We start from the raw sequence: 27,944 nt of genomic DNA on the forward strand, positions 1-27,944 counted from the left end.
ACACTGGAAAACGCAAAATTTATTTTATCTGCAATATGGGCACTTATGCAGAAATTTTAACTAATGCATCCTGGATTTAGATCAGGATGCATTAGTTAAACACCCATCTACAGTAGTTAACCATAATCATCTGGCAGAATGAATGGTTTCAACCAGAAATAAAGTTTAACAGACAAATGGTCAAGCATTTTAAAAGCAGATTTTTCGCCCCACTAAATTTACTAAATGATCTGAGTTTTTATGTTAATTGCCATCCAATATCGAAAAGCATGCAGACGTTTAATAAACAGCAGGATGCCATCATAGCAAAACCTTGTTTTTCTGTCATGCTTTGTTTTAAGATCTTCACAGGGTATACAACTTGAGATAATTCAATGATTAGCCATTAGTTCTGCCTCTTGTTTTGTTTACTCATTTTAAAGCTCCATTATTGAAACAATCCTGTTGTGTCTTGATTTTAATTTGTAGAGAATGATGCATTCCTTATCCGTGAGAATGAGATCTTGAAACTACAGTAACATACTTTTTGGTTCATGACACCCATTAGTCCCAGGGAGCACATGCAGACAAGACTGTCAGCTGCAGATGATCTTTCAGGTTGTTTGTTTTGATAGAGGTCTGCAACAATTCGGAATTTAATGATGTGGTCAAATTCACTTGTGTTTAAGCTCAACCATTTCTCACAGGATTTCCAATTACCCCATAATCAACACACCCTGAGTAAAACAAAACAAACTGGTAAAAAAAAAAAAAAACACTTCACTATTTTCCTATTTCCTAAAAAAATAAGTTCATTTGGAAAATGTACAGGGTGTTTGAAATTCAGAAATGTAACACTTTTTTGTGTGAAAGATAAAACAAACAAGGAAACTGCATTGGATTGGACTGGCAATGAATGTGAGCAAACATGTGATATGATAGGAGTGATGAAGTGTTTTGCTTTTCAAAGACAGTGTAACCACATGTGGAAAGTCGAACAAGCAGCCCATAAAATTCCCCACAAAAAAAATGGAACTCACTGTCATCCTTATGTCAATATGAATGCTTTTAAACTTGTAACACACAGACAAGGGAATTAGCCTCACATAGTTGCTTAAGAGTTTTAACTCAGAATGATGAGCTGTTTTTAATGATATGTTTTCAGTTAAAAACATACCCTCTTCCATTTCTGGAGGGCCATCATAGGACTTGTCGATGGCAGTCCGGAAGCTCTCATTACAGCCTCGCCCCCGTACCATGTGAGGCCTTGGTCTGTGGAAGGGAACATCATTCTTTCTGACCGTGGCTACAGCTGTCTGCAAGCTCTCCAGAGAGCTGGACTTCTTCAAACCCAAAGTGGGACCAACGTCTTGACCGGGAGAAACACCTGTAAATAAATAAAAAATGATGCGTTGCTAAACTTGTTACAGAAGGGATGGTCTTCATTCACCACAAAATAAAGTACATAATAGCAGGTCCAAGATAATGAAAGTACACAATTGCAAAATTCAATAGTTTTGACTTCTTTGTATAGATTGTTTTTCATGCTTACTAAATCATCCGAGATTGTACAGTACTACACATAGACTGGCACAGCTGGCAATCTTTGTTGGTAAAGATTTTAAACAAGCGGAGACTGTTTTCCTCTTTCAACTATTATTTGTTTATAGTTGTTTATAGTGACATCCCTAGAGCCTGAACCATCTCATAGTAGGCATTCTGTGCATCTGCGAACAGTGTCTAGAGTAATACATTACTAACATACAAACAGAAATACAATTCCTAGACCACTTAACTCCAGAAACATATATATATAGAGAGAGTTTGGCCAACCTTTGATCTTTCTTGATCGACGAATCCCCGCAGGCGATTGGTCAATCCCTTTCACGTGACCTAAATCGGTGGCACAGGCGCCATGTTTTAGGAAAGGGAGATCGTGCCTAACTAACTTGCTTGATTTTTTTGAGGATGCAACATCGATAATGGATAATTGCAAAGCATATGACATGGTTTATTTAGATTTCCAGAAAGCTTTTGACAAAGTCCCGCACAAAAGATTAATTCTCAAACTGAACGCAGTTGGGATTCAAGGAAACACATGTACATGGATTAGGGAGTGGTTAACATGTAGAAAACAGAAAGTACTGATTAGAGGAAAAACCTCAGAATGGAGTGTGGTAACCAGCGGTGTACCACAGGGATCAGTATTAGGTCCTCTGCTATTCCTAATCTACATTAATGATTTAGATTCTGGTATAGTAAGCAAACTTGTTAAATTTGCAGACGACACAAAAGTAGGAGGAGTGGCAAACACTGTTGCAGCAGCAAAGGTCATTCAAAATGATCTAGACAAGATTCAGAACTGGGCAGACACATGGCAAATGACATTTAATAGAGAAAAGTGTAAGGTACTGCACGCAGGAAATAAAAATGTACATTATAAATATCATATGGGAGATATTGAAATTGGAGAAGGAATCTATGAAAAAGACCTAGGAGTTTTTGTTGACTCAGAAATGTCTTCATCTAGACAATGTGGGGAAGCTATAAAAAAGGCTAACAAGATGCTCGGATACATTGTGAAAAGTGTTGAATTTAAATCAAGGGAAGTAATGTTAAAACTGTACAATACACTAGTAAGACCTCATCTTGAATATTGTGTGCAGTTCTGGTCACCTCGCTATAAAAAAGATATTGCTGCTCTAGAAAGAGTGCAAAGAAGAGCGACCAGAATTATTCCAGGCTTAAAAGGCATGTCATATGCAGACAGGCTAAAAGAATTGAATCTGTTCAGTCTTGAACAAAGAAGACTACGTGGCGACCTAATTCAAGCATTCAAAATTCTAAAAGGTATTGACAGTGTCGACCCAAAGGACTTTTTCAGCCTGAAAAAAGAAACAAGGACCAGGGGTCACAAATGGAGTTTAGAAAAAGGGGCATTCAGAACAGAAAATAGGAGACACTTTTTTACACAGAGAATTGTGAGGGTCTGGAATCAACTCCCCAGTAATGTTGTTGAAGCTGACACCCTGGGATCCTTCAAGAAGCTGCTTGATGAGATTTTGGGATCAATAAGCTACTAACAACCAAACGAGCAAGATGGGCCGAATGGCCTCCTCTCGTTTGTAAACTTTCTTATGTTCTTATGTTCTTATGTTGTCACTAAAGTTACTGCACTGCTCTATGGTGACTGTACAGAAACAGCAGCATTTTTAACGGTAAAAAAACAACAAAAACTCATGCCTTTATGGCTCATGCCTTAAAGGGTTACCGCTCAATTTAAAGATGATTGACTGGTAATATTTTCTTTTAATAAAAATGAACCCAGTCACCATTTTTTTTAAATGCGATTTTAATAACTTATTACTACAAATAAAACATTTTTGAACCACGGATTTCCTCATTGATTTACATTGCGTAGCGTGCATGTGCGCACCTCTTTGGTGACAACATGGTGCCTATGCTGACAATTGGCCAAACTCTCTCTACACATGGCTCTGCTTAACTGTACTGAGCATATGCACGGCGCAACAATACCATAAAACTGGGGCCTTCATTTCACTCTCACATTAAGTGAATTGTTTAACTGACCTGAAAGTTCCAAGGTATGATTCACACTTCATAGCTCCATAAACACATTAAGATGAAGTTGTGAATTCTCAAGGTGGTAATAACTGGTCACTTCAAACTGACACCAGGTGATGGCTATGCAGTATATGCCCTTGGTGAACTGATGCCAGGTTGATAAGTGTGTTTAAACTGACTTGATATTCATACTTCAAATGGATGGGGAAAAAAAAAAAAAAAACAGATATTTGCCTGTTGCATTTCCACAGCCATGTGTAGCATAATGTAAAGCAAAACTACAAAGTCAAGTACAAAACTGTTTTCACCTCTGTTAGTAGACTGGCCAAAAACAGCTCCACAGTAAATAGTGGGTGTTCTGGAACATCGCATACTTCAGAAAAATGTCTTGACTGAGGGCTCAAGCCTTCAAGCATGGTACGGAAAAAAAGAAATTCTAGTGCAGAAGAAAGACTGAAGTTTGAGACTTCTATAAAACAAGTTAAGCAAAAAACAAATAGTTGTTTATTTGCTGGTTAAGTATAGTCAATAAGTGCCTAGGTGAAGCTAAACAACCTACCACAATAAAACTACAAAAGTCCTATGTCTTCCACAGCATATGGGCTGATAGCAGGTTAAACAGGATATCTTTAATCCCTTTTACAGTTTCAATTCCTTTTAAATGTTGTCCTGCAGATGTATGTGATGAATGGCAGCGCTGAGCCAGGAGCAGGCTGCAGTTTATCGTCACAATCAATCACAGACTGATGCTCCTGGAATAGGTTACAGCATGAAAACAAGATTTATCTTGAAATATTACTTTTTGAAATTATATGACACAAAGTATTTAAATTAATATCTGATTGGAACCATTAGGAAATGTAATGTGCACCACTATCTGTTCAACTAAATTAAGCTGTAAGAATTACATACGCTTCCTAGCCCTGACTTCTGCACTAAAGGGGTTTGTCAGGATACATTCATTCCCAATCTGATTCTGGGTGGGGGTCGGAAAGTTATTTTACACAGAGTATAGTAAGGAGCTATTGTTCCACAAAATAAGCAAACACATCTGGGAAGAATTCAGTTATGTGCTAGTGAAATATGTTTTCCCTGATGATAGCTGCAGGCATAAGAGTTCAAGAAAAGGCAAAGCTGTTTAAAAAACATATTTAAAAACAAAATCGATACCCAGCCACAACATCCAAAGCAGCCAGACCACTAGATAAATAGTCTATCTGAATTAATTTGGCATCAGCTTAAACCAACATAAAATACCCTATTTATTTGCTCTGGCTTTCACGAGTCTGAGAATGCTCTTAATCCAGTCCCTCAAATCCTGTTGGGAGACAGAAGCTATTGTTAATGAGCTTGGCTTTACACGGAATTCTTCCTGTGGAGACAGAGTAATTATCTGAGAGATAACCTCTTTCAGAGTACTATAATGTAAACTGAAACCGTTGTGATCAGGCACAAATAACACATACACAAACTGAGTCATCAGAATAAGATCCACAAAGACAAATAGCCAAAATATGTGAATCATAAAAATACGTCCTAACGAAAAAACATGCATTGAATGGAGGTTTGCACTGACTTGCTTTTTTTGCGGTAATTCTTGCAAAACATTGCAAAACTACAAGCAGCTAATCTCATGTTTCAAGGAAAGCTAGCAATTATTAACTGCAATTATGATTTTTAAAACACAGTATATTACCACCCTAATTCGTACCATTATAAATATATTTTACTGAGAAAATTGCATAGCATTGTACACTTCTTAACACCAATTCAATTGTACTTACACTTGGTTTAACCCTTATTTGCTTTACCAGCTTACTGTTTAAAAATAGTAAAAGATAAAAACAGAAAAAACGTATTTTACCATTGTGTCCATGAAAAAAATTAATGTAGCTCTGTGAGAGTATAGCAAAACTTGTATGAAGCGTGCACTGAAATAAAAATGATTTATTTTCAAATGGTATAAATAGAGGGACTTATCTTAAAAGAAGTGATGTGAGAAATGCAAATTTATGTCACAAATGTAATTATTTCTGTGCAGCTTTAGTTTAAGGAATTAAGCCGCTTTAAGGGCACGCCACAGAAAAGCTGGTAAAGCAAGTGTTAAAGAAACCCCTGCAATGTGTTTACCACCCCAAGGTGATTATTGCTGCTGTTTTGTCTGGCTGTGGTAGTTTGTCTATCTTCACAGATGTGTCGGTTGTAGATCACACTCGCTACTAGTCTGGAAGGAAGGAAGGTACGTCTTGAAGAAAGGGACTGTCCACATTAAAGGACAGACAGATAAAACTTCCACTTTGTAACGTTTTACGAGTTATCAGGCAATAAAGACTTGCCGAGCGTGTAATCTTGCTTTGTAAACTCACAAACATGGGCGAATTTACAACCTGTAAGTAATAAGTAGTTCTTTCATACATTTATTTCAGACTTAAGTAAAGCGGCTGGAACTCCCTGTGGGGAATCTGCACTGAGTTACAAAGTTAAAACACCTTAACACCTTGTACACCTTAATTTCCCTATGAATAAAATCAAATCATTGTATTGAAACAATGTGTAAAAACAAGCTTATTGGGTTTCCCTGTTAACTATATATACCACTAAGCAGAAACAAAACCAACTTGTCACATAAAAGTATTTTAAGATTTTGAGTTATGAACTGCAAAAATCTATTCAATGTTGGTAAGAATCGATGATTAATCAGATCTAAAGATCCAAAACTCAGGGAGCAAGTAGTAAGCATGTGGAATGTACCATTTTGAGCGGAGAAGGGGTATTTAAGAAATGCACACAAATCTATGAACATGTTGGCTTTGTTTGTTGTGAGTATAGCAAAGACAGAGGAAATGGTAAACAGAAGGTGGGGCTGTAGAGTGGGAGTCTCTCTACAGAAACATAACATATAACATGAAATAAAAATAAATAAATAAATAAATAAAAACATTCAGTAGTTCTGGCATCATTCCTGGTTACAGAGTTGAACGTAACTCAAGTAAGGTTATTTATTTTCTGGAGCTTTGCCAACGCAGCTATCGAGTTTGTCCTTTATAACGAAGACTGTGTGTTGGGTTTTCTAGGAATCAAATTGGCGAAGAATGACCAAGAGGGGACCTTTATATATGTTCAATATTTTAAAAAGTGGGTGTTCTTGTTACTAATATATATATATATAATATATATATATATATATATATATATATATATATATATATATATATATATATATATAAGAACTGCATCTCTGACCGAATGCGTTGTAAACGAAGTAAAAATGTGAAAAAGATCTGTATCGTTTTTATGACTAGACTTTAACAAAGCACAATCAACAAAGGTTGTGCTGAATAAACTGGACAATGATATCAAATTACTGGGTGTCAGGTATAAAGTAAAGTCAGTTACTTTATAAGTTTGCATCTGTGGTTAACCACAAGCTCTTTTAAATCTTCAACACTACCAACAATTCCTACAGAGGCTGACATCAATAGATTATGATGCAGCTTCCCTGTGTGCAGCCATCAAAGCAAAACACATAACTCTTTCCAAACACACCCACCTAGTGGTTTGTCTTTTGGACAAATTTATATTTCAGACTTTCAAAAATTGCCTGAGGATGTACCACAGTAGGTTTTCTTCCTACTGACAGAAGTCAGGCTTTTTAACCCTCTAAAATCTTAAACTAATACATCATTAAAAGATGAAGCCATTCTGAAGACATCATCTTATTTGGGTTTCTGAAGCATAGCTAATCCAGCCCTTAACCTTTATAACTTCTACGTACTATGAAAATACTACAATATCCAAAACTTCAAACTATTAGTCATAGATTCGGAGGCAAACTATAAGAAACTCAAGTCAAGAGTACAAACATTCCAGCTAATGCCTTCATTGGTGTTATGACAGCCTCTGGAATAATACATTGCATATGTGTAAATTGAAAAAATGTATGTGTAAGTTAAACCGCTATTGTGTTCAAGAAAGGACTTGCCTTCCTTGAAAGCCTCGACTTATAGGTTTAAGTAACACTTTGCCTGCTGAAGCACATCCAATATATACTGAAGTTAAGGTGATATTGTATTTTTATGCAGGATGCTGTGTTCCTACCATATCTAACTTATTACAGTACAATGACACTTGATGTGACTAAAGAGAAGGTTAAATGATCAGTAGCATTAAAAAGCGGCTGTACAGCACCGTGCAAAACTGGAGAATTACTGAACAGTGAACGTTCATATTTACAACCAATCACATTGAATTGTGGGCGGGTTTATCCACTGACTGTTGTTAAAACGAACTGGTGGCTATCCTCGTTTGAATCATCACTCTCGCTGCCTGAAGAGACTAAAGACTACTTAAGTCTAACAATGACGGCTCATACAGGCAGCATCGTATTGTGATAGAATTATTCTATTCATCCATGATATTTTTATATCTGTGTGCAAACGACTTTCCATCTTGTGTAGTGCAAGTGATCCTCGCCCTGTTTGTTGCCCCTTTTAAAGCAGACCCAGGACTCAAAATGGAGTTTTCTGGTGCTAACGTGCACTTTTTAATAAACACAAAACAAAATTAAACAAACAGAAATAAACACCTATCTCTCTCTCAGAGCTCTGACTAACGCCAACTGGTCCCTAACTAATCCACAGGACGGCTAAGCCGTTTACCTGTCACAAAAACTCAAACTCACGTTTCACCTTGCAAACGACTGCTCTCTCTCTCTCTCACACACACACACAGTCGGGCTCTCCACTCAGCAGCCCAGAACAAACTGGTTGCCTCTCTTAAATACCCTGCACCTGGCTCTGATTTGCAATTACCACCAGGTGCAGGGGATTAACTAAACAATAAAAACAATTAACACCATTCAAAAACCCTTAGCTCATTCACCCACAAGTGCATTTTCACATGTTTAGCAAGGAGGAATTTTAACCCCCTCCCTGCTATCTTACAGTAGGTATAAGCGACAATTGAGGAAATCGATGCCGTCATATCACATCACCGTTCCATGTTTACAACACAGTGCACTGAAGCTTGTCATGGTTTGAACACTTTGACTCAAAAAAATAAACTCCAGCAAGCCCAGTAAAGAAATGAGCCTTCGTAAAATACGTAGTTAATTTAGATTGTCAGAAGATGCTTGTTCACTGTTCATGTTCACTGATTGGTACCAAAAAATGGAATAGGCAGGAAATTACATCTTGCAATTAACAAGTTTTTAACAGGGTTCTTTCTGTTTTAACTGATGCCTATCAGCTTACAACATACTAAAGGGGAATCTAGAAATACAAGTATTCAGAGAAACGTAAAGGGTTTGCCTATGTGGATTACTATCTACCAATTCTATGAAGTAACCATTTAATAATAGAAATATTAAGATATGTAATGTTTTCATTCAGGAAGGACCTGGTTTACAGATTGGACATTGGAGGATAACAGAGATAGAGGAAGAGAAAGAGTGAGATGGAAAGTGGAAATCAAAGAGAGCAGATGCAGTTTCTTATGCAGAAAAGGGACTAGCTTTGCAGTAGTAATCAGCAGCAGAATAGAATCTCTAATCAATAATAGAAATTATTGTGTAGAAATGAAATTACAAAGACAATAAGATAATTTATTGACAAAAAAAGTTTTTGAAAGTAAAATATTCCACTCTGAATATCACCTCGAGTCTCTGCATTCACTTTCAATATGACATTAGATCAAACATTGCCAAAGTGAAAATAAAAACCCTAGTTTCCCTGCAGCTTGGAAGTTATTCACAATATTTGCATACTGTCCCAGTTAAAGACTTAAAAATCTGGTCGCCTTAACAACTTCACAATAAATAAAAGCAATTACACTCTATGTTCCATGAGCCTGGCTATCTCACATAAGAAAGGATGTGTTTCATAGTTTTTTGGTTTTAGTTTGTACTCCCCATCGGTGTGATAAAAGAAAAAGAGCACTCCAAGGCCAAATTATCCACAATAATCTCTCTCTCCCATAGGTTTTAGAGGATGCTTCATCCTAAGCATTATAAAGCACATGATTCTTAATACTTCAGCTGCATTCCCTTCCAACTGTCTGGGCAATGCTCTTATGACTTATCTTCTTAATACAGTCTACCCTACGTTTAGCATATCAGCATTCTTAGCTTACAAACAATATAACCATTATATTTTTCAGTAGGAATGCAACACCACAGGAGTTTTTTCTTTTCTGTCTGCTCAACAAGGTAAAAGTTATGAAGTTTGCTGGTATGAAGGGAAACTGTGACATTGTAGTCTCACAGCCCAGGCTGGTTACTGGCAGGAATTAGACCCAGAGACAGAAAGCTGTCATTTTAAAGCGTTGTTGCGCACTTTATTAAACAAAACAAACACAAAAACACGAACAAACAAAACATAGCACAGGGGTCAAAATAAAAGGTTCAAACAAAACAGACTGGGTATTAGCTTTCACTTCCAAGTTACGAAACTGTAACCACCAACTGTAACTACGAAACCACCAAACAATAACAGATTTCTGGCTCTTTTTATATATATATACGGCCACTCCCAAATTAGCACTTAATTACCTAATTGGGGAATGGCCACACCTGTAATTGTTGGCTGGGACAGATTTAACCCCATCCTTACACCCCCCCTATATTTCCATTTTAGGCCATAGAAACATTTGTGTTTCGATTTGATATACTGGAACTTGTACTGGGAGAAATGGTCTGATCAGGTTGCGTGATTGTGATAAAAGATGTGTGTGTATTCCAGAGTGCATAACAAAAATATTTCTTTACTGTAACCGACATATTTTTTTTATTACTTTGAGTATATTAGCGCCTAAACCAGGTAGTTATTTACCAGTTCTAATTAAGAACAACTAATTTAAGCGATAAAAAAAGAAAAGAATACAATTCTTAGAAGGATCTTTCAAAGACCATGTTTGTTTGGCCATAAAGTAATACCTCTTTTTATGGGAAGTTGGTCACTTCATAAGCATGTGTTTCCATTGGACACTTATACTCTGTTCACACTTGTATCGGAATGATTCTGTTTCAGTTTAGAATATACCGATACAATACCACTTTCTGTCCAACTCACTTTTCAACACAAGATCGATACTGTTGTGATATATCTTTCCACGTTTAAGCTGGTTTACATTGATGCACATATATCAAAGATAATCTGTATACACCAAGATGATCAACACCACTGATTCTCTAATGATTCTCAATGGGCTCTGTAATCCAACAGCAATAAAGTGAATAAGAGTAGAATAAAGTAAACCTCTTCTGATCAGCTGGGATGATCTGGCTTTAAGCCAGTGTTGACCAATACATTAAGGAAGCAATGGAAAAAAAACCCCAAAAAACAGAATGCAAACATATCAGCATTTTCAACTAAAAAAGAATGAAAAACACTTTAGTTTTTTGTATCCGAGGAAAAGTTCTGAAAGCTACTGTGTATTTTGTGACATTTTTGTCCAATAGAAAACCATCACATAAAAGTAACAATGAACATTTTAATTTATTAAAATTAAAGAAATATCTTAGTCAAGTAGGCAAATGTGCCCTTTTTTTTTCTGCTGAAACTAAACACATTGGCATAAAAAAAGCACAACTGCCTAAAGTTTAGTGTGAACTTTGCATGTTTTGGTTTTGCTCAGGCTCAGACGGTGCTTCAGCAGGACAAAGTAATTAAGTAATAGTGGAAGGCACAGTAGTCGCTCCATGTAACTCATACCACAAAGCGATCCATTCAAACCACTAAACACAAACTCACAACTGTAGTACACTGCGAACCAACGCATTGAGGAAGCTTGTTGCTCGGGTTACTGAGGTATGGAGTACAGTTATTAGTGTCATCTACTGTTTGGAATTAATGTAATTTTTATTTGTATGCATTCATTGTCAGGAATTATATTTTTAAATACATAATCGACCCTGTTAAAACTATGCTAACCTTATGCGTTGATGCTTGTTCAGATTTGCCCTAAGAGCCACTAAAAATCTCTCGAGATCCACTAGTGGCCACCGCTGCTCTATGGGGATCTTCGTCACACTGCGCGCAAAAGGTTTTATATTGAGACAATGGAGCACTGTCGGATTGAGCTGCTTTGAACTTATTTTATCAATGTTTAAAAATATTAAAAACTTGTTAAGTCTATTTTACTCTTGCCCAGAGTTTCTTGGCAAAAAACATAACCCGTGGTAATTTATACGTGAAATGCACTTTTCTGAATGCAGTATAGCAGAGATGAACGTTTCACACAGTACCAGAGTAGTCGGTGCAATTATAAAAACTTGGATTTATTGGTATTAGCCATCAGTTTTTATATGTTTTTTGTTTTTAACCATTTATTCAAATTTCACTTTGATCATTTACTAATGTAAATTATCTGTAAATTTAAAAAAATGCATAATAAAACAACACGACGGAAGTAATCTTGGTAATATCTTTGGTGTAAGTGTGCTGCGCATGCCTCAGACTCATCCATTCTGTTGTCGTTGCGATCCACCTGTCCACACTTGATCTGTTCCGAGTCATATCGCAACTGTACCGGTATAAAAATCCAAGTGTGAACAGGACTTTACCCTAGAGACAAACTCAGTGACAATGAAATACAAGGCTGTCTTTGCCTGGTATAATCTATGAAAATAAATACACTACAAAAAGTTGGAAGTAAAACATTTCCATGACCTAACAAAGAAATACTTTTTTTTTTTTTTTTTTGCTTTTCCTCCATGTAGGGGTAGGGGTGGGGGAAGCTTGAAAACATGTGGAATTGAACTAAGAACATGCAGTGTAAGACAACTAAAGATTATATACTGGATTAAGTACTTTTGGAGTTCCTGCCAACAACACATGTCAGCTATAAACTTTGAAGCAGTTCCATCTACTCCACATTAATGAAGGTCGATTTTAGACAGGGTTTACAACTGCACAGAATCCAGCAGTGTAGTTGCAAGTTTTCCTAAATTTTAATAAATTTGCACAGTGACGTAAGCTTACACATGCTGGCAGTGTTTAAACCAGTCCTTTCCTTCCCAATTCTCAGTGGCACAAAAAGCATGTTTAATGGGAATGTTTTGTCTGGGATATGCAGTCAAGGAGCAATGCTTAAAATACCTTTTTTGGTATTTCAAGGCAAAAGTCAAGGCAATCCTTCTGCAAAGTATATTTTAAGTCACTTTAAGTACCGACTCAAGTAATACCATGTAATCCTCAACCACTTTCTTATTAAAATGTTTTTTTTTTTTTTAAATCTCCAAATAATAATAATAATAATAATAATAATAATAATAATAATAATAATAATACAAAATATGTACACTTCCAGCATCATCTAAAACCAGTAAAACTGCACACAAAGTTAAACAATATGTTCCTAGCTATACATCTTCAACCAGAAGCACCAAATGTGAAGTCAGTAAAGGGTAAAGATGTACTGATTCATTCAAAGTTTAAGAAGCTCAGTTTAACCCGATTTATAGCATACAGAAAGTGCACATTCTAGCAAAGCACATGACAGGATGCTAGCAAGAGTCTGTTAGACAGAAGACCAGCAATGCAGAGATGTCACCACCGTTTCTTGCGCATGCCTTTATGATGGCTTTATGTCTATAACCCAATAGCCAGAGAGGTTTTAGTAAGATTAAAATAAAAAGGCAAGGATTTTTAGCCCATCCTGCTAATTAAACATGTCAAAGCTCATAAAGAAGTCTTCTGCAGCTTTAATAAGCACTGTGTCACTGAAATCTCCATGTCAGCAGTGCATTCGGCAGATTGTCAATAAACATTAGGCAGCACATCAGGAAAGGGCAAAATGTACTGTTTTATTAAACATATTATTATTGGCTTTATAAAACTTACGAGAAAATAATAATGTCAAAAGAAAAATACAGATTTAAAAAAAAAAATCATTAATCATGTTTTCATTTAAAACTTCAACAGTGTTTTTAGGAATGCAACTTTGATAACAGTTCCCAGGAAGAAATACTGAAATGATCTTTATACAGACCACCAACTTTATATTACTCTAATCTAGACTATAAACTACTGTATTCGAAAGTCAAGGACATAGATTTTGGTTAGCTTCCCTACAAAGAGGTTTGAAGTGGAATGGCTCAGATGCAGGCACTTAGCACAGTTACAGAGAAATCATTCAGTTACTCATCTCTGTGCTCCTTCCACTGAACTCCTAGATTAACTTCTTTCCGGTAACATATCACTGTGGCAAACTTTGTCCAGATCTAACTGGTGCCGCAGGCAAAAGTTTTTTCAAGAAATCTCATTTGAAACCACAAAGCACTTTGAAGCAGAGGAAAGATAAATCTAAAAATGGTTCAGGCAGTACACAATGACATACGATTGAACTGAATAAAGGTCTTTGTATCTCTATGCTGCTCAGGTTGGGTGGGTGGAAATACATACAAATCACTTTGAAACAAAGACTGCATGGTAAAAACAAGTGTAATTGCCTCAAGGGCTTCACAGTTGGTACACAACAGTTAACCACCACATAAACTGAGCTACAGAAACAAAAAAAACTAACAAAAAAAAAACCACATTGCAGCTTATCTTCTTCTTCAAGTACTGTGGCAGCTGTACAGTGCAGATAACCCACAAGAGCAGAAGGGTTAACAAGAGAGTGCATAGTGAATGCGATGAGACTAAATAACAGGGAAGGGTGGTGTCAAAGTTCATGCCACAGAAACAGCAGAAGCTACTTTTTCTTTTCCTTGATGGCCAAAAGAAATATGACAGACACTTCTAGAAGGATACCTTTTACTCTCTTTGGAAAAGCTCTACAAAAGAGACAAAGTTTCTTTAGTTGCTCAAGTGACAATACTGTCCTTATATTTGTTCTTGTATAATTGACACACACTGCAGATCAACAGCTGCATTAACATTAGTATATAGTGTGGGTTACATTTTTGCGTTGTACATATTCTAATGTAGTAAGTTGGGGTCTCTGTTGCTGGAGGCCTGAATTAGCTAAATCTAGGTATTAGTGAGGCCAAGAAACGTCAGTGTGATGGTCCCCACTATGGTGTTTGAACTGGTTGCTGACATCTCTAGACATGTTGTCACTGCCATGTGACCTTGGCCTGCCTAAACAACTCAGCTAATTAAGACCCAATGGGATGAACCTGACTTCAGGCAAGGCAGCCCCAACCTTCAATACAATACACTGTGAGGCCTGTTTTTTAGATCAGACCCTGACCAACATGCCAAGGCATGCAAAACCTTGCTGAAGGAGGTGGCCTGCTTTCAGTGATGAGGTGGTTTGGATATGTCCAGGATCTGTTTGTCTATAGGCTGAATATTTAGCAAAGGGTAACCCCCAAATTGATAACCTCCTATCTCAAAGCATCACCTTTTCTGGTTTCCCCAACTTCGTCATCTCCACCCCAGCTGTAGGGGCTGCGTATCACAAATGAAGAACTTTTATCTGTCAACACTAACGCATTAATTCGGAAATGACTCAGACGGACACAGATAAATTCATGGGCTACAGTATCAATATACTCTCTCCCCTACCCCCACCCCCCAGTTAAATCTCAGCAAGCAGATTTCTGAGAGTTCTACAAAATGACTACATTCTGCATGCAAGCATTAAGTCCTAATTTATCACGGGGAGAGATTTGGAGACTTGCATTAATTAGAACACTCTTCAATCACCACGCTGCCTAGTAACTAGATCCAGCTGTTTCTTGAATGTTTTTTCTGAAAGAGTTGCAAGAGAAGAAATGCATTCCTTACCCGACTTCTGTCCAGCCAGGGATCCAACATTGCTTTCATCTGCCACTGCAAAAAAAAAAAAAAAGCAAAAGACACCGTGCACAGATCAGAGAACTTTCAACTCATGTTACCTTTTAACGACGTATAATTGCAGACATATGGTAAAAAGTGTAACTGTGATCAATACAAATCAACTGCAAAACCTCTCCTAGCATCTTTCAAGAAGTTATAATACTCTTAGGGAATAATTTTACAGCATGTAAGGCTTCTATTTCAAGTGCTATGGTATAGTTTCATACTGTGATGAACATCAAAAAAAAATCCTCCAGACACACGACTTTACTATGCAAATCCACTAGTTTCAAACATCAGCTATACTGCCTATTTTGACCATTTAAAAAATGCACTTCTGTATTGACCTCATTTTAATGCACATTGCTGTATCTGGCATTATAATATACACAATGAAGTGGACACCTTGACAAAATAATATGAATAAAACAGTATTTAACAGGTGGAGAGGTAGCTGCCAGTAACACCACAATTATTTAGATCTATTCTCCCAGTACAATTTGAAAAATAATGAATTATTTGATCAAGTTCTTCATCAATTATGTTTTCACATACGGTCACATTTGGATCATTATGATATTCCTAGAACTCAACCACTTTCAATCTAATCTGCAAAGCTAAGCAAAGTAAACTAATTCATATGATTAAAAGTAAAATGATACACTATATCAAGCCACTCCCTGCAGTAAAATTTTAGGTCTCATACTTTGACAGAAATTGAGACCGAAAGCAATGGCAAATGATAGGGTTTAAAGTAAAGGGTACTGATGCTACCTCGGGGGTAACCTGTTAAAGGGTCTATATTTATTGTGCCTGTTACACCCAGATTTCACAGAAACCAAACCTAATCTGCTTTCCTGTGTTAAGCTGACAGTAATTGCTGATATGATGCAAGACATTTTATAGATTGCTTGATTATGCTATCGTGCATTTAGACACAATCTGAAGACATAACGGGACCTGCTTAACACCACTGAGAACTGCAGCTTGTTTAATCCTCATTGTAGACTACAAAATACATGGCCACACATGAGGTCTTTTCTGAGGAAACCTGCTGTTAATTAAACCAATAAAAAAAAATAATAGGAGCCATAGCACTCTATATGATGCCAAGACTGATTAATATGCATCCATAAGACATTAAGTCAGCTTCTAAGCTGGTTCGTTCCTGCTGGTGCCCAATTTAATGTAATGGTAGCACATGGTTAGAATAGTCAAGTGCTTGTCATTTTTAATTTACTCCCACAAGCTATGCAGGTCTTGACTTAATTTAACTAATTCCCCTTAACTGAGATTTACAGGACTGTCTTTTTTTCCAAATAGATTAGTTTTTCCTTTTATAAGGGGCAGAGGTGGATTCATTACAACGCAAGAGTGATAGAAGAAGCTGCTTCAGCAGACACTAATCAATAACCTACTCTGTTGTTTGTAAGATACTCAAGTTGTAGTTCTACCCTAATTGCAACAGAATACATTAGGGCAGAGCCCATTACCTGTCCTTCTTCCACCTCCCCCTTGCATTTCACTTTGAAAGGGGCCGGGACATGTGTTTGGTTTTGCCTAAAGCACAAACACTTTTTGTGTGCTTCCTAGCTTGGCACAGGTGCAAGGACAGCAGGGCAGCTGTTTGGAATGCATGTACTCAACATTATGCAGTTGCATAGCTGAGGTTCTTGGATCCACTTGATAGTGGTGTCTGGTTTGAATATATGGACAAGGTTTAACAATTAAACCCAGTGATAGAGTTTTTTATAGTGTTTTGTTATTTCCGAGTAACTTTGTAGTTTTTGAGTCAGGAACATGAGAAAAATCATGCCACAGAAATAGCAGAAGTGCAGTTTTAAAAAAAACTTGCATGGTTAGAGGAATAATCATGCTTAAAGTGGGGTTATGTGCAGAAGTGAATAACAATCAGGGATAGGATTTGATATCAGATTTTGATTTTATTTTAATCAATATGACTGTAACATTGGTTTGCAAAACAATGCATCTTAACACAGATAAGCATTTATAACTGAAACCTTACCACACATTCTAAAATAACCTGAATATGCCAACAAAGCTGAGAAGGGTCATCATAAGTTATATGGGCAGTGTATATACTAAGTTTAACATTTGCAGAAGATTTAAAAAAGAAGAATATTCTTTCCCTGTAATGAATCACAATCAGTGCTTTATCAGTTGTGCGGCTAGTCTATCACGGTGAAGCAACCCAATATGGAAACCTAATGAACTGTAATTGAAGATCTGCCGCATCCAGTGTTTTAATAAAATGAAATATTCTTCACTCCCTGTCTAATGAAAAAAAAAAGTTAATAGGGTCATCCTAGGCTAATTTCTGGAAATGTGCTGCAGTATTCAGTTTTTATCGTGCGCATTCAATTTTTACACCAATGGAGCCATCGGTTCTATATAAAAAAAGGTGTTAAACTACTAGCACTTCACTTGAAAGAAACTTCTCGTGCTCCGAGGCACACTGTTGGTCTTGTAAGTAAATCTGAATTTACTGATTTCAGCTTCCATTAGTTGGGAGAAAAGGGTTGTTCATTGTTTTCTTCTGGGGTTGTTCGATTATATGAGTATTGGCTGAAATATTCTCAATAGCATAAAATATTTACATTAGGGCTACTCCAATTTACTTGAATAGCATTTTTACCAGACTGCTCTTCCATGCAAAATATTTTAGGAAGGTTTTTTGGCAGAGAAACCAACAATTCACTTGGTCCCTTAAAAAACAATCTTAGTGTTTGGTTAACAAAATAAATGAAAAATAAATAAATAAATAAAAAAATCTTTCAAATTGGTTGTTAAAATGCCATCATGTATTTCAAAATTGTTGTTTTTCTACTTTGGTTCTGTTCAAACACAAATTAAGGAAACTATTTGATTTAGTTTATTTCAGTGTACAGTCTAAATGTATTATATTATGCCTAAGTGCTACATTGATCTGTATTTATAATGTGCACTTAAGTCCGTCCATTGCCATTTAATACAAAAAATAGATTTCTTGTTCTATCTATCAAAGTAGTTGCTTTTTAATTTTATCTGGAAATGACAGGGAAGAAAATATCAGATACTGGGAAGGGTGGAACTGGGTTTAACGTCTGTGCTGAAAATAAAACATGAGACTACAGTACTGGGTAAAATGAGGTCTAGAGAAATCTGAAATGCTTTCCACCATATCAAGAATTATTTTTTTCAGAAGACACAAGATTTTTAACTCCTTGTCAATCGTATTAAAAGTTGAATTCCATATTCATGTAATGTGAAGTTAGAAGAAAACGGAATTAGGCGAATCACAATTTCTCTTGTGGAATTTTTTTTAAAAATATTGACTAAAATAGTTCTGTCAATTAATAGATGGATGTTCCTGCAAAGAGATTAGTTGTTATAATGTTATATCTCTAATGAATGTTCCACCAGGATCTCAGTTAAGATTTATCTTTAAAAAATAACCACTAGTCATTAAAACAAAATATATCTTCTACATAATGCAAGGGATCCCATCAGGGCTGTCTTTTGTATAATGGCAGACTATGCACCGTGACTTGCATATCGTGGAATGTATTGTATTGTGCCTTCAGTGAAATGGACTTACCAAGATCCATGCTTTTGGAAGTCTTCAGTTTGCTGGATTCAGGCTGCTGCTGTTGTGAGGGATCCAGGCCTGGATGAGGTTTTTTCAAATGCGCCGTCACACCCGGCTCCAGGCTATGGAAAAATATAGCAGGAAATAAGCAGGCATCGGTACAAAACCAAACATCAACTAAAGAAAGAAATGAAAGATGATATGTGGTGTTTCTCCCCACTGCCTCACGTCTTCAATCAACTTTCTGGTTTCTGTTGATTCAGATTAAAATAATTGTCTCAACTGCAATTTATTTTCCTCAAGTATCTTTTTAATGTCATTCTTCTTAGACTAGGCCAAACTCGGGTTTTCTGATGTGTTTGACCCAATCTTCCAGACAACCAAACTATTCTGACACTTGACTTAAATAGTACTGTCGCTCATCTACGTAGTATTCATATTTGTTTGTGCTTCCATGGAAAAACAGGATTGCTCAAAAGTTTCTATGTATGAGATACAGACCAGTGAAAACTTTTATACTATCCCACAGAACAGCCTGCTTGTACTAAAAGTAACTTAACTGTTATTACACTACAATTTGCTATATGGATCTGAATCGTTTTCATTTTTTAAATTGATATCTGGTTCTATACTAGGTCAAAGAAAGTTTAATTTCAGGCAGTCTGTTTCTCTTTTACTTTCTTTTGGGTCATTTCACCATCACAGTGTTTTAGGATGTCAAGCAAGTCGGCCATTAGGGGAAGCAGCTGGTTAGTATTGACAGGAAATAAGATATTGAAGGGGTGTGGACAATTTCACTCTCCTGGTAAAATGACTACAACAGAGGTTTGCAAACAAAGCTTTTTTTAAACCTCGTGTAGTAGCAGTTGTCATTTTTTAAATGCACTTTTCAAAACTGCACATTTGAGTCCTTGTCAGCAGATAATGCTTAACGATAGATGTTTTTCATGTAGTTATTAATGCAATTTTGAACTTAATAACATCTTAATATCTTAATGGTACAGACATGCTAGCCCTGGACTGCAGGCCTACTCATTGACGTAAACAAATTAGAAGGGAAATGTGATTTGGCTTGACTCGCTAATTTAACCAACAAAGTACAATTAACAGAAAACATGTACAAAACTCAACCCAATTAGAAAAGACTTGCTGGATCCTTGAATTGAACACTTCATATATTACACATGGACTGTCGGCTATAAATAGGACTTTTTTTTTTCTGGGAATACAGTACTGGTCAAGATTTGTTTTTGGAAGACAAATGTTTTACGCCTAGTTTTGACAGTTAAAAGATAAGTGGGTGGAGCAGGATGGTAATTAATTTGCCTGGGTTCACTGAAATCAGTTTGGTAGTCTCAGCTTAACCCTGTGGACACTGGTTTACATCACAAAACCACTTGAAAAGTCGTCACAATTGAGTCTAATCAAGAAGAAGAATACTTAGTTAAGTTAACTGTGATATTTTATATCAGAGAGAATGTGAATCAGTGCATTAAGCTGAAGTAGCAGGGTTCCGTGTTACCTCCTGTGGCGTTCTGGTCTTAGAGGAGTTGTTCGCATGAGCAGCTCATCGTTAGGGTGGGGTGGAAGCGGTGGGGGTAGCAGGTCATCATCCTCCTCACCATATTCTTCCTCCTGCTCGTCTTCATTTCTCCCATTCATCATTGACTTATTCACTGAAAGTTATAAGAAGAAACACTGTCACTCCTTGGTCTACTGTGTAACACTCCACACAGGAGTTCAAGGCAACCGATGTGCTGCTACGAGTTTCTGAAATCAGAATGCTTTAAAACTTTTTGAATGTCTAACTCAGTAGGTCAAGGATATAAAACCAAGGTCTCCAGCTGCTCGCTCGAGATACAATTTTTATCATCCCTTTTTTTTTTCTCAAGCCTGAAGGATATATGACTATCGCCTTGATGATCATCTTATTTTTGTTTGATGCCTTTAGAACAGGCAATATGTTTACTTGATGGAGGCGAGGTCTCTTTTAATGCTTCTATCAATTTCAAAACCTTGACGTAAGAGCATTTATGTCACGGTTAGGATGTCTTTAGATAAAAAGCAGCACTATAAGGGAACAGCATGCAGTTAAGGGTGAGACTGGATCAGTAATGTGTTTTTAATCTAAGAAGCTAGCATCATGAACAGAGCTGGTCTTAAATGCAACAGTATTTTTATTACTAAACATATCATTAAAACAGTGACTAATCTTTGATTTGTTTTATTGCAGATGTATTAGTGTTAACTCCTTTGGACTCCTAGCTATATAATGCGTAAAGTGACTCATTTTGTCCCTCCAAAAATAGCACCTCGTTCTTTTGACACGTGTCTTATTAAGTTGCTGTCAACAATTGCAAATTCAAGATAAATTGCAAAATAAGAGGACTGACAAGAAACACTTGTAATACGTAGCACATATTTTTTTGTGCTGGCCTTTGCACAACACTGGTTTGCAAAGACAGCAGATCTGAGAGGCTTTGATGGTGAGCTGACAGAAAGCACTTGAGTGGCAGGTGCTTCCACATCCAAGACTGACACTGATAAATCAAACCTCAAACTTCTCTGAAGGAATTATTGGTGTTAAAACATAAAGGACTGATAATACACCCCTTGAGTTTCATACTTTTCTCAGTCTGCAGCATCACTCTTTAAAAAAATAAAAAAATAAATGTATGACATTACATATTGGCTTCTGAGATTATAGCTCTGCTGTGGCTTTAATCTGGATAATAATACATTAGAAAATCACTAATATCATGTAATCGCCTGTTTTTAGCAAAGTGCGTTACCCAACATGCTTAAATATGTGTTCTGGAACAGTTTTCAAATTTGTGAAATCTTCTTGAATGTTCCAGCGCTTCTGCAATGTCCTGTTCATGCAGCCAGAGGTTACTTTAAACACCAAAACACTGTTTGATCTTTTACAGTGGTAAACTCAGACACAACCCTCAGAGGTGGTGGATACATGGAATGTCTACTCCAATATATATGTTCATTTCATAACATTTTCTTCAAGCAATATGAATTTCATTCATTAGCTAGTAAAAAATAAATTAAAAAGAGCGTTTAAGTGGTGATTTATATTGTTCTTCAAACCAACATTTGTGTACTTAGGAATGTTCCTAATAAAGCATAAAGTAACACTTTACAGTACACATTTTCATACTAAAGGTTTTTCAAAATGATATGCCCCCACATGCACCTGGCTCTTGATAGATTGCCATGAGATATATTGTTGGATTGAATACATGTTTAACAATCCCTCCTTGAAATTTGAATCAATAATACATTACCTTTTCATCTTATTACACATCTTATCTGGATCACTACACTTATCATGATACATATCGAACCGCGAATATCATGATGTTTAATGTATTTTTACAAATCTAGTCCCTCTTTATTTTGAATTGGACTGCTCAAGTTAATTAATAATAATTTTAGTAAAGGCATCTTGTCTCTGACAACAATTTAAATACAGTAACTTGGGTGGATTTATCAAGATCTTTTTTCTAAAATACAATCTGTAACATTATCAAGCTGTTATTGTTGCAAAACTAGTAAGAAACACCTCCATCTTCCTTTTACTAGTTTGGTAGCATTAAGTCAAATTGTTTCTTTCCACAAAAAATATTGCAAATTGCCTTATGGCATTAAGACCCTGATAAAACAGATTACTGTATCAAGGAATTCTCTACTGTGCTGTTTTTTTTTTTTTTTTAAATATGTTTTCTTGGAGTATGCATTTTATTTAGTAATTTATTATGTCAGTTTTGTGGATGTGTCAGCTGTGGATTTTATTTCATCATGTTGACTGTTTAAGGTCTACATGCATCTAAATCAGATCACGCAGGGCAGCGTGAATATAAATTTGCTGGTGGAGGAAGAACTCGTAAAAACCTGCTTATTTTGCAGAATGTTGTTTTGGAGGCTTTGTTTGTCTGTTAATAACAATAAGTAGATATATCATGACATTGAACTGGGTTGATATTCAGCCGTCCTACAGCCACAAATTGGAATGCTGTGGCGCTGCCTATACATCTTCTAAAGGAGTCATTTCAAAGTAAATTCAATAGCTGTGTTGAGATTACCATGTATCATTTAGGTATTGCTGACTTTTGTATTACTGTAACAAGAGATTTTTGTAAGCCATGAATATAAATGAGACTCAAAAGGAGAGATATACAATATATCATGGAAAAAATATATAAGATCATCACTTAAATCACAAAGCCTTACTTACCAACTATCCTTTCATATATACTGTTAGTCACCATAGTTGGTTGGAGAGGGTCGTTGGGCTTATTAGTTGACTGCCAACCTTGATGGCTATCAAAAGCTGGACTCTGAAGTGTTCCAGAATTATAATGCTCCTGTAATAGAAAGAAAACGTTTTTGTGAATGACAAAATTAAAAAAATAAATAAATAAATAAATAATAATAATAATAATAATAATAAATACAAAGAAAAGTCCTGATAAACAACCCTATCCTTTAAAAGGAAGTCAATTTCCAGTACAAGTGATTTGGCTACATTTAGATACCATAGCCAATTTCTTTTTCACACACACAAGTATAATCTTAAAACACAAGGAAGTAAACGTCACAGGTTATACTCATATTTCTTGATGTATGGAATCCAAAGGTAACAAAAGTATATCGAAGTATAACAATCACACACCTCTACTGATTTCTGATTTAATGGGTTATATTTAACCCTTTTTCAAGATACCATATAATACAATTCTTTATCACACCTAACATAAATACATATATGGCAAGAGGGGCGGATTTTAACAAGAAACAATCTTTGACACATTCTTAAAAAAATTACACTTCTAGCTAACACCATGAAAAGTAACTCCTGAGCACCCACTCTCTTTAAGAAAGACATGATAGGAGGTCAGAGAACAAAATAAGTCAGTTGTGGAAAGACAAGACCTCAATTGCAATAGATGGCTCAGTTGGAAGGCATGTGCTCCCATATTCAAAACCTCACAAACGACAGATGTTTCACAAGAGCAATACTGCAGTCTTCCAACCCAAACTTCACTAAGGGAATAAAACATTTAAGAAATGGCCATATTTTTTTTTCCAGAATAAATTAAACATCTTGCAGACTCATTACAAACTTGCCGGCTCGTTTAGTTAGTGCTTAGTGCACTAGCCGTGTTATGAATAATATATAATCTTGGCGTGAGGTACACAGGACGTCACCTGTGGAAGTTCATCCATCTTTCATTTTAAAAAGAAAACTACGTCCCACTAAACATGCAAAACAATAGCACTCAAACATTCCATTTTTGAATATATTATATTCAATGTACTGCTTTGTAGCCACAACCCCCCCCCCCCCCCCCCCCCCCCCCCCCCCCATCTTCAAAGTTTGAAGGCATGAATGCTTATGAAAACCTTCATGCAAAGTTCAGATTTGAAAGTCAAATTTGAACATGCAGGCGCTGTGTTAATTACCTAAATGTCAATGTCATGTATATATAGGTTTGTGCGAGCATGACTGTACAACAATAACCTTTATTACTTGTTCCCTACCATTGCAACCTGTTTTTAAATGAATGTGTGCTGTATGCGTAAACAAAAATCAAGCTGACATATGAAGCACCAAAATGTTTTTATTTTTATTTATTTATTTATTTATTTTTTATTTTTAAGGAGACTGACCTTTTTTTTTTTTTTTTTTTACATAAAAGCCTTGAATAATACATTTGAATCATTGCATGGCGATGTATGACTGAAAAAAAAAATATCACCTAGTTTCTATAACTCTGATTTATACACACAAAATACATGTAGAAAACAATGTCTTTATGTAAGCAATAAGGTACAACAAGGTGTGTGATATACGCTAATATCCACAGGCCCGGGTGCGTTATAAGTCACAAGGCGAAGCGTTAATTGCTCGGGGCGTGTGGATATTGGAGTATATCCCACACCCTGAAGTGCCTTAATGCACTTACAAAATGGATAAACTAACATTCCAAAACAAAAACAAACAAAAAAAAAAAAAAACCGCAAGAACATGTTTTAATGAACAAAAAAGTAATTTTTATTAAATATCCTTCCACCTCTGCCTGACCTTAGAAAAAATAGTCCCTTAAAACATAAAAAAATGCATTAATTAAAAAAAAAGAAAAAAAAAAATGTTGAACTGAACATTGCCATTGAGAGTGCAGTTTTGATTTGTTACACTTCTTGTAATTCTTGGTTTATTCATTACATTTTAAAGTAAAATATTACTGCCCATTTTATTCATGACTCAGCACAAATGAGTCTGCCTTTAAATCACGCAGCACAAATACGACTGCCTTTAAATCACGCAGACTCTTCCTCACAAGACCTGCAATAGTATCAGTTGAGAGTGCTTTTTTTTTTTTTTTTTTTTTTTAAACATCCTTTGTTATGCAGGGTAGTAACAGGAGGTATCCGTACCAGATTTGTGCTACAGCTTCACAGTGGCGAGAAATACGTTATTTGCATGGAATACCCGGTCACTTATCAAACTGACTTTGTACTTTATAGCTTGGTAACGTGGAGAATTACTGGTCCAGTGTTAAGAAACAATTTTAAACAATGCAGGGCACAGCAGAAGACATGATACCATCGTACCTGGACACATTTAAGGTATGGCAGGAACGGTCAAGATGAATTTCTAAATGTTCAGCATCAGATCACACAGCTGCGCAGGGGGTGGGTCCAGTGGCAGCCGGCAGGCAGACCGATGAACAGACAGCGGGAGCAACGGCAACAAAACATCTTTAAACCCCAAAGTTTCTATTAAGAGGGACCCAAATCTTTTGTGAAAAGCTGAACGTTTAAGAGATATTTATTAAACTATTTATTTTCAAAATGGGATAAGGAAACGCTGTAGTTCAGGGAGAAGGAACAGAGCGATCAGAATGGCAAGTTTTGAATTTATTTGAATACTTTGCTTTTTCTCACTACTTCGCCAATTAGTCACTGGTGTCCGATTCAGATTCATTCAATATCTCACATACACTTCGGTTTCTCAAAAGTTCAACATTTACATAAATCTTGTTGGTTTATTGTGATAAATTTCAATATGTCTGCCATTTTTGTTGGTGTATGGATAACTGACAGTGATTTGCCCATTTTTGAAAAAAAAGTTCAAACCCATGGTGATATGCTGTAATATCAACACCGTCATGTGACCTGTTTTGACCAATCAGAATAGAGTATTTAAAATACTCATTTTATAATAATGATTATGGAAATATATTCAGGATGCATCACCTTGAGAGGAAGGAGGTAATAAAACAGCTTCCCACTCAGTACCTGGTGGAAATCCATCCTGTGTATCTCTGTGACTCTGTAATCACATTGTTCAACAGCTTGCTCACTTCCTGCCTTCAGTGTTTGGGTTATTGTGTGCACTGACTGTCGTCTCTCGGTGTCACAGTGTACTGCAACTATCTTCCTTATTAGTCCCTAGGTCCTTCTGACCATAGACTTGTCAGCAGTGGTAGTCCACTGTAGGACATCTGCAATTCCCCAAATACACGTGACAAAGTGGCTCTTGATTTCGGATACCAGCTGGTCAGGCGTCCTTTGCACAGTTACCTTAGATCTTACATACTGTAGTTACATTTACATATAAGTTGATCACATGACATGGTCCAGCTTCTTTGACTTTAATAATAAAGTGGCCAACCCTGTGTGTGAGAATGTTAGTGGGAATACAAGTGTGTGTGCTAGCGTATACTTGAGAGAGGGTGGTCAGTTCAGTGGCTGTGAATAGGAATGAAGTGGAAGAAAAATTAAAAAAAGCAAAGTTACCAAATTCAGACAGTGACTGAATGTAAATGAGATTAAAAGAGGATCAATAAGCTTTCTTGGGCCAATTCTTCCATTTAAATATTATCTGCCTCCATTACTCCAAGGTAGAAGCAAAGCTTTCAATTTTAGAGATATGGGTATAAGTCAGAATGTGAGGGTACAAAAGAAAAAGAGCAAAGGGCAGGACAGCTAGTTAAACTGTTTTATATATTGTAGCCAAGTCAATCCCTAATAATGCTATTAGTATCTCTTGTTATTAAAGAAGCAAACTATTAATAGACCTTCTTTTGACCACTACATGAAATTCTGTTTGATCTTCCCCCACATCATTCCTCCAGTTGCTTGCCAGCAATGAGACAGGAGACAATATTGCACAACAGGTGGATGGGGTGGTTGACTCTGTGTTATAATGCTAAATTAGTGATTAATGAATACATTATCAATACCAAATAATTGCCTTTCCTGGTGATGCTATTGAATTACTGAGCGACTGATAGGTGCCTTACCACATTTTATTTATTTTTTTATCAGGAAACAATGGCCAGTAATCATCCTGTTGGTAAGATAGATAGCTAGAGGTAGATAGATAGACAGATAGCTAGAGATAGACAGATCGACAGATTGATTGATAGCTAGATAGATACTATACAACTGTCTCCTATTCCCATTATGCCAATTGTTCTGGAGATCCCTCAACAGGGACTGAGACCCTGCAGCTGGGGAGACCAGGCGTTTCTCAAGCTTGATTTCATTATCTTCCAAGCTGCTATAATCTGATTCTGCCAAGGTACATAGATGGTTGCTTAAAAGCTATGGTGAAAAAAATGTGACTAGACCTTGAGATACCGTATTAACATTTTCCTCCAGACCCCAGCAGGGAGAAAGGAACTGGTACAAGTGGGGCACTCATTTGCTAAAAGCTTTAACATCTGTGCCAAGGCTTTTAAGGCTAGAGATTATTTCAGTTTCTTTTTACTATTGTTTAGCGGCCTTTTTTCCTTCTTGGTTTGATTTTATTTATTTATTTTTTTAACAAAATTACATTTAAATTGAATGTTATGTAGAAAATCAGTTACTACAGCCTATACTATTATGTTTATATAAGAAACTTATTTCAGATCATTAGCAATATCAGACAACACTGTTAGCCAATCTGTCTGGATCATTGCAGAATTACTACTTTAAAACATGGC

At 36.3% G+C, this 27,944-nt stretch overlaps 1 protein-coding gene across 1 annotated transcript in view; it reads right to left on the reverse strand.

Moving 5' to 3' along the window:
* Positions 1-27,944, reverse strand: part of LOC121322139 (partitioning defective 3 homolog B-like) — a 230,041-nt gene that overhangs the window by 77,220 nt on the left and 124,877 nt on the right. Inside the window, exons 13-17 of the mRNA XM_041261680.1 lie at positions 23,183-23,312; positions 20,459-20,612; positions 18,946-19,058; positions 15,297-15,341; positions 1,157-1,366 (exon numbers count right to left, since the gene is read on the reverse strand). Of these exons, the coding sequence (XP_041117614.1) occupies positions 1,157-1,366; positions 15,297-15,341; positions 18,946-19,058; positions 20,459-20,612; positions 23,183-23,312 (652 nt within the window). The remainder of the gene's footprint in view (positions 1-1,156; positions 1,367-15,296; positions 15,342-18,945; positions 19,059-20,458; positions 20,613-23,182; positions 23,313-27,944) is intronic.

The sequence above is a fragment of the Polyodon spathula genome, chromosome 10 (genome assembly GCF_017654505.1).
Source record: "Polyodon spathula isolate WHYD16114869_AA chromosome 10, ASM1765450v1, whole genome shotgun sequence".
Taxonomy (NCBI): Eukaryota; Metazoa; Chordata; class Actinopteri; order Acipenseriformes; family Polyodontidae; genus Polyodon; species Polyodon spathula.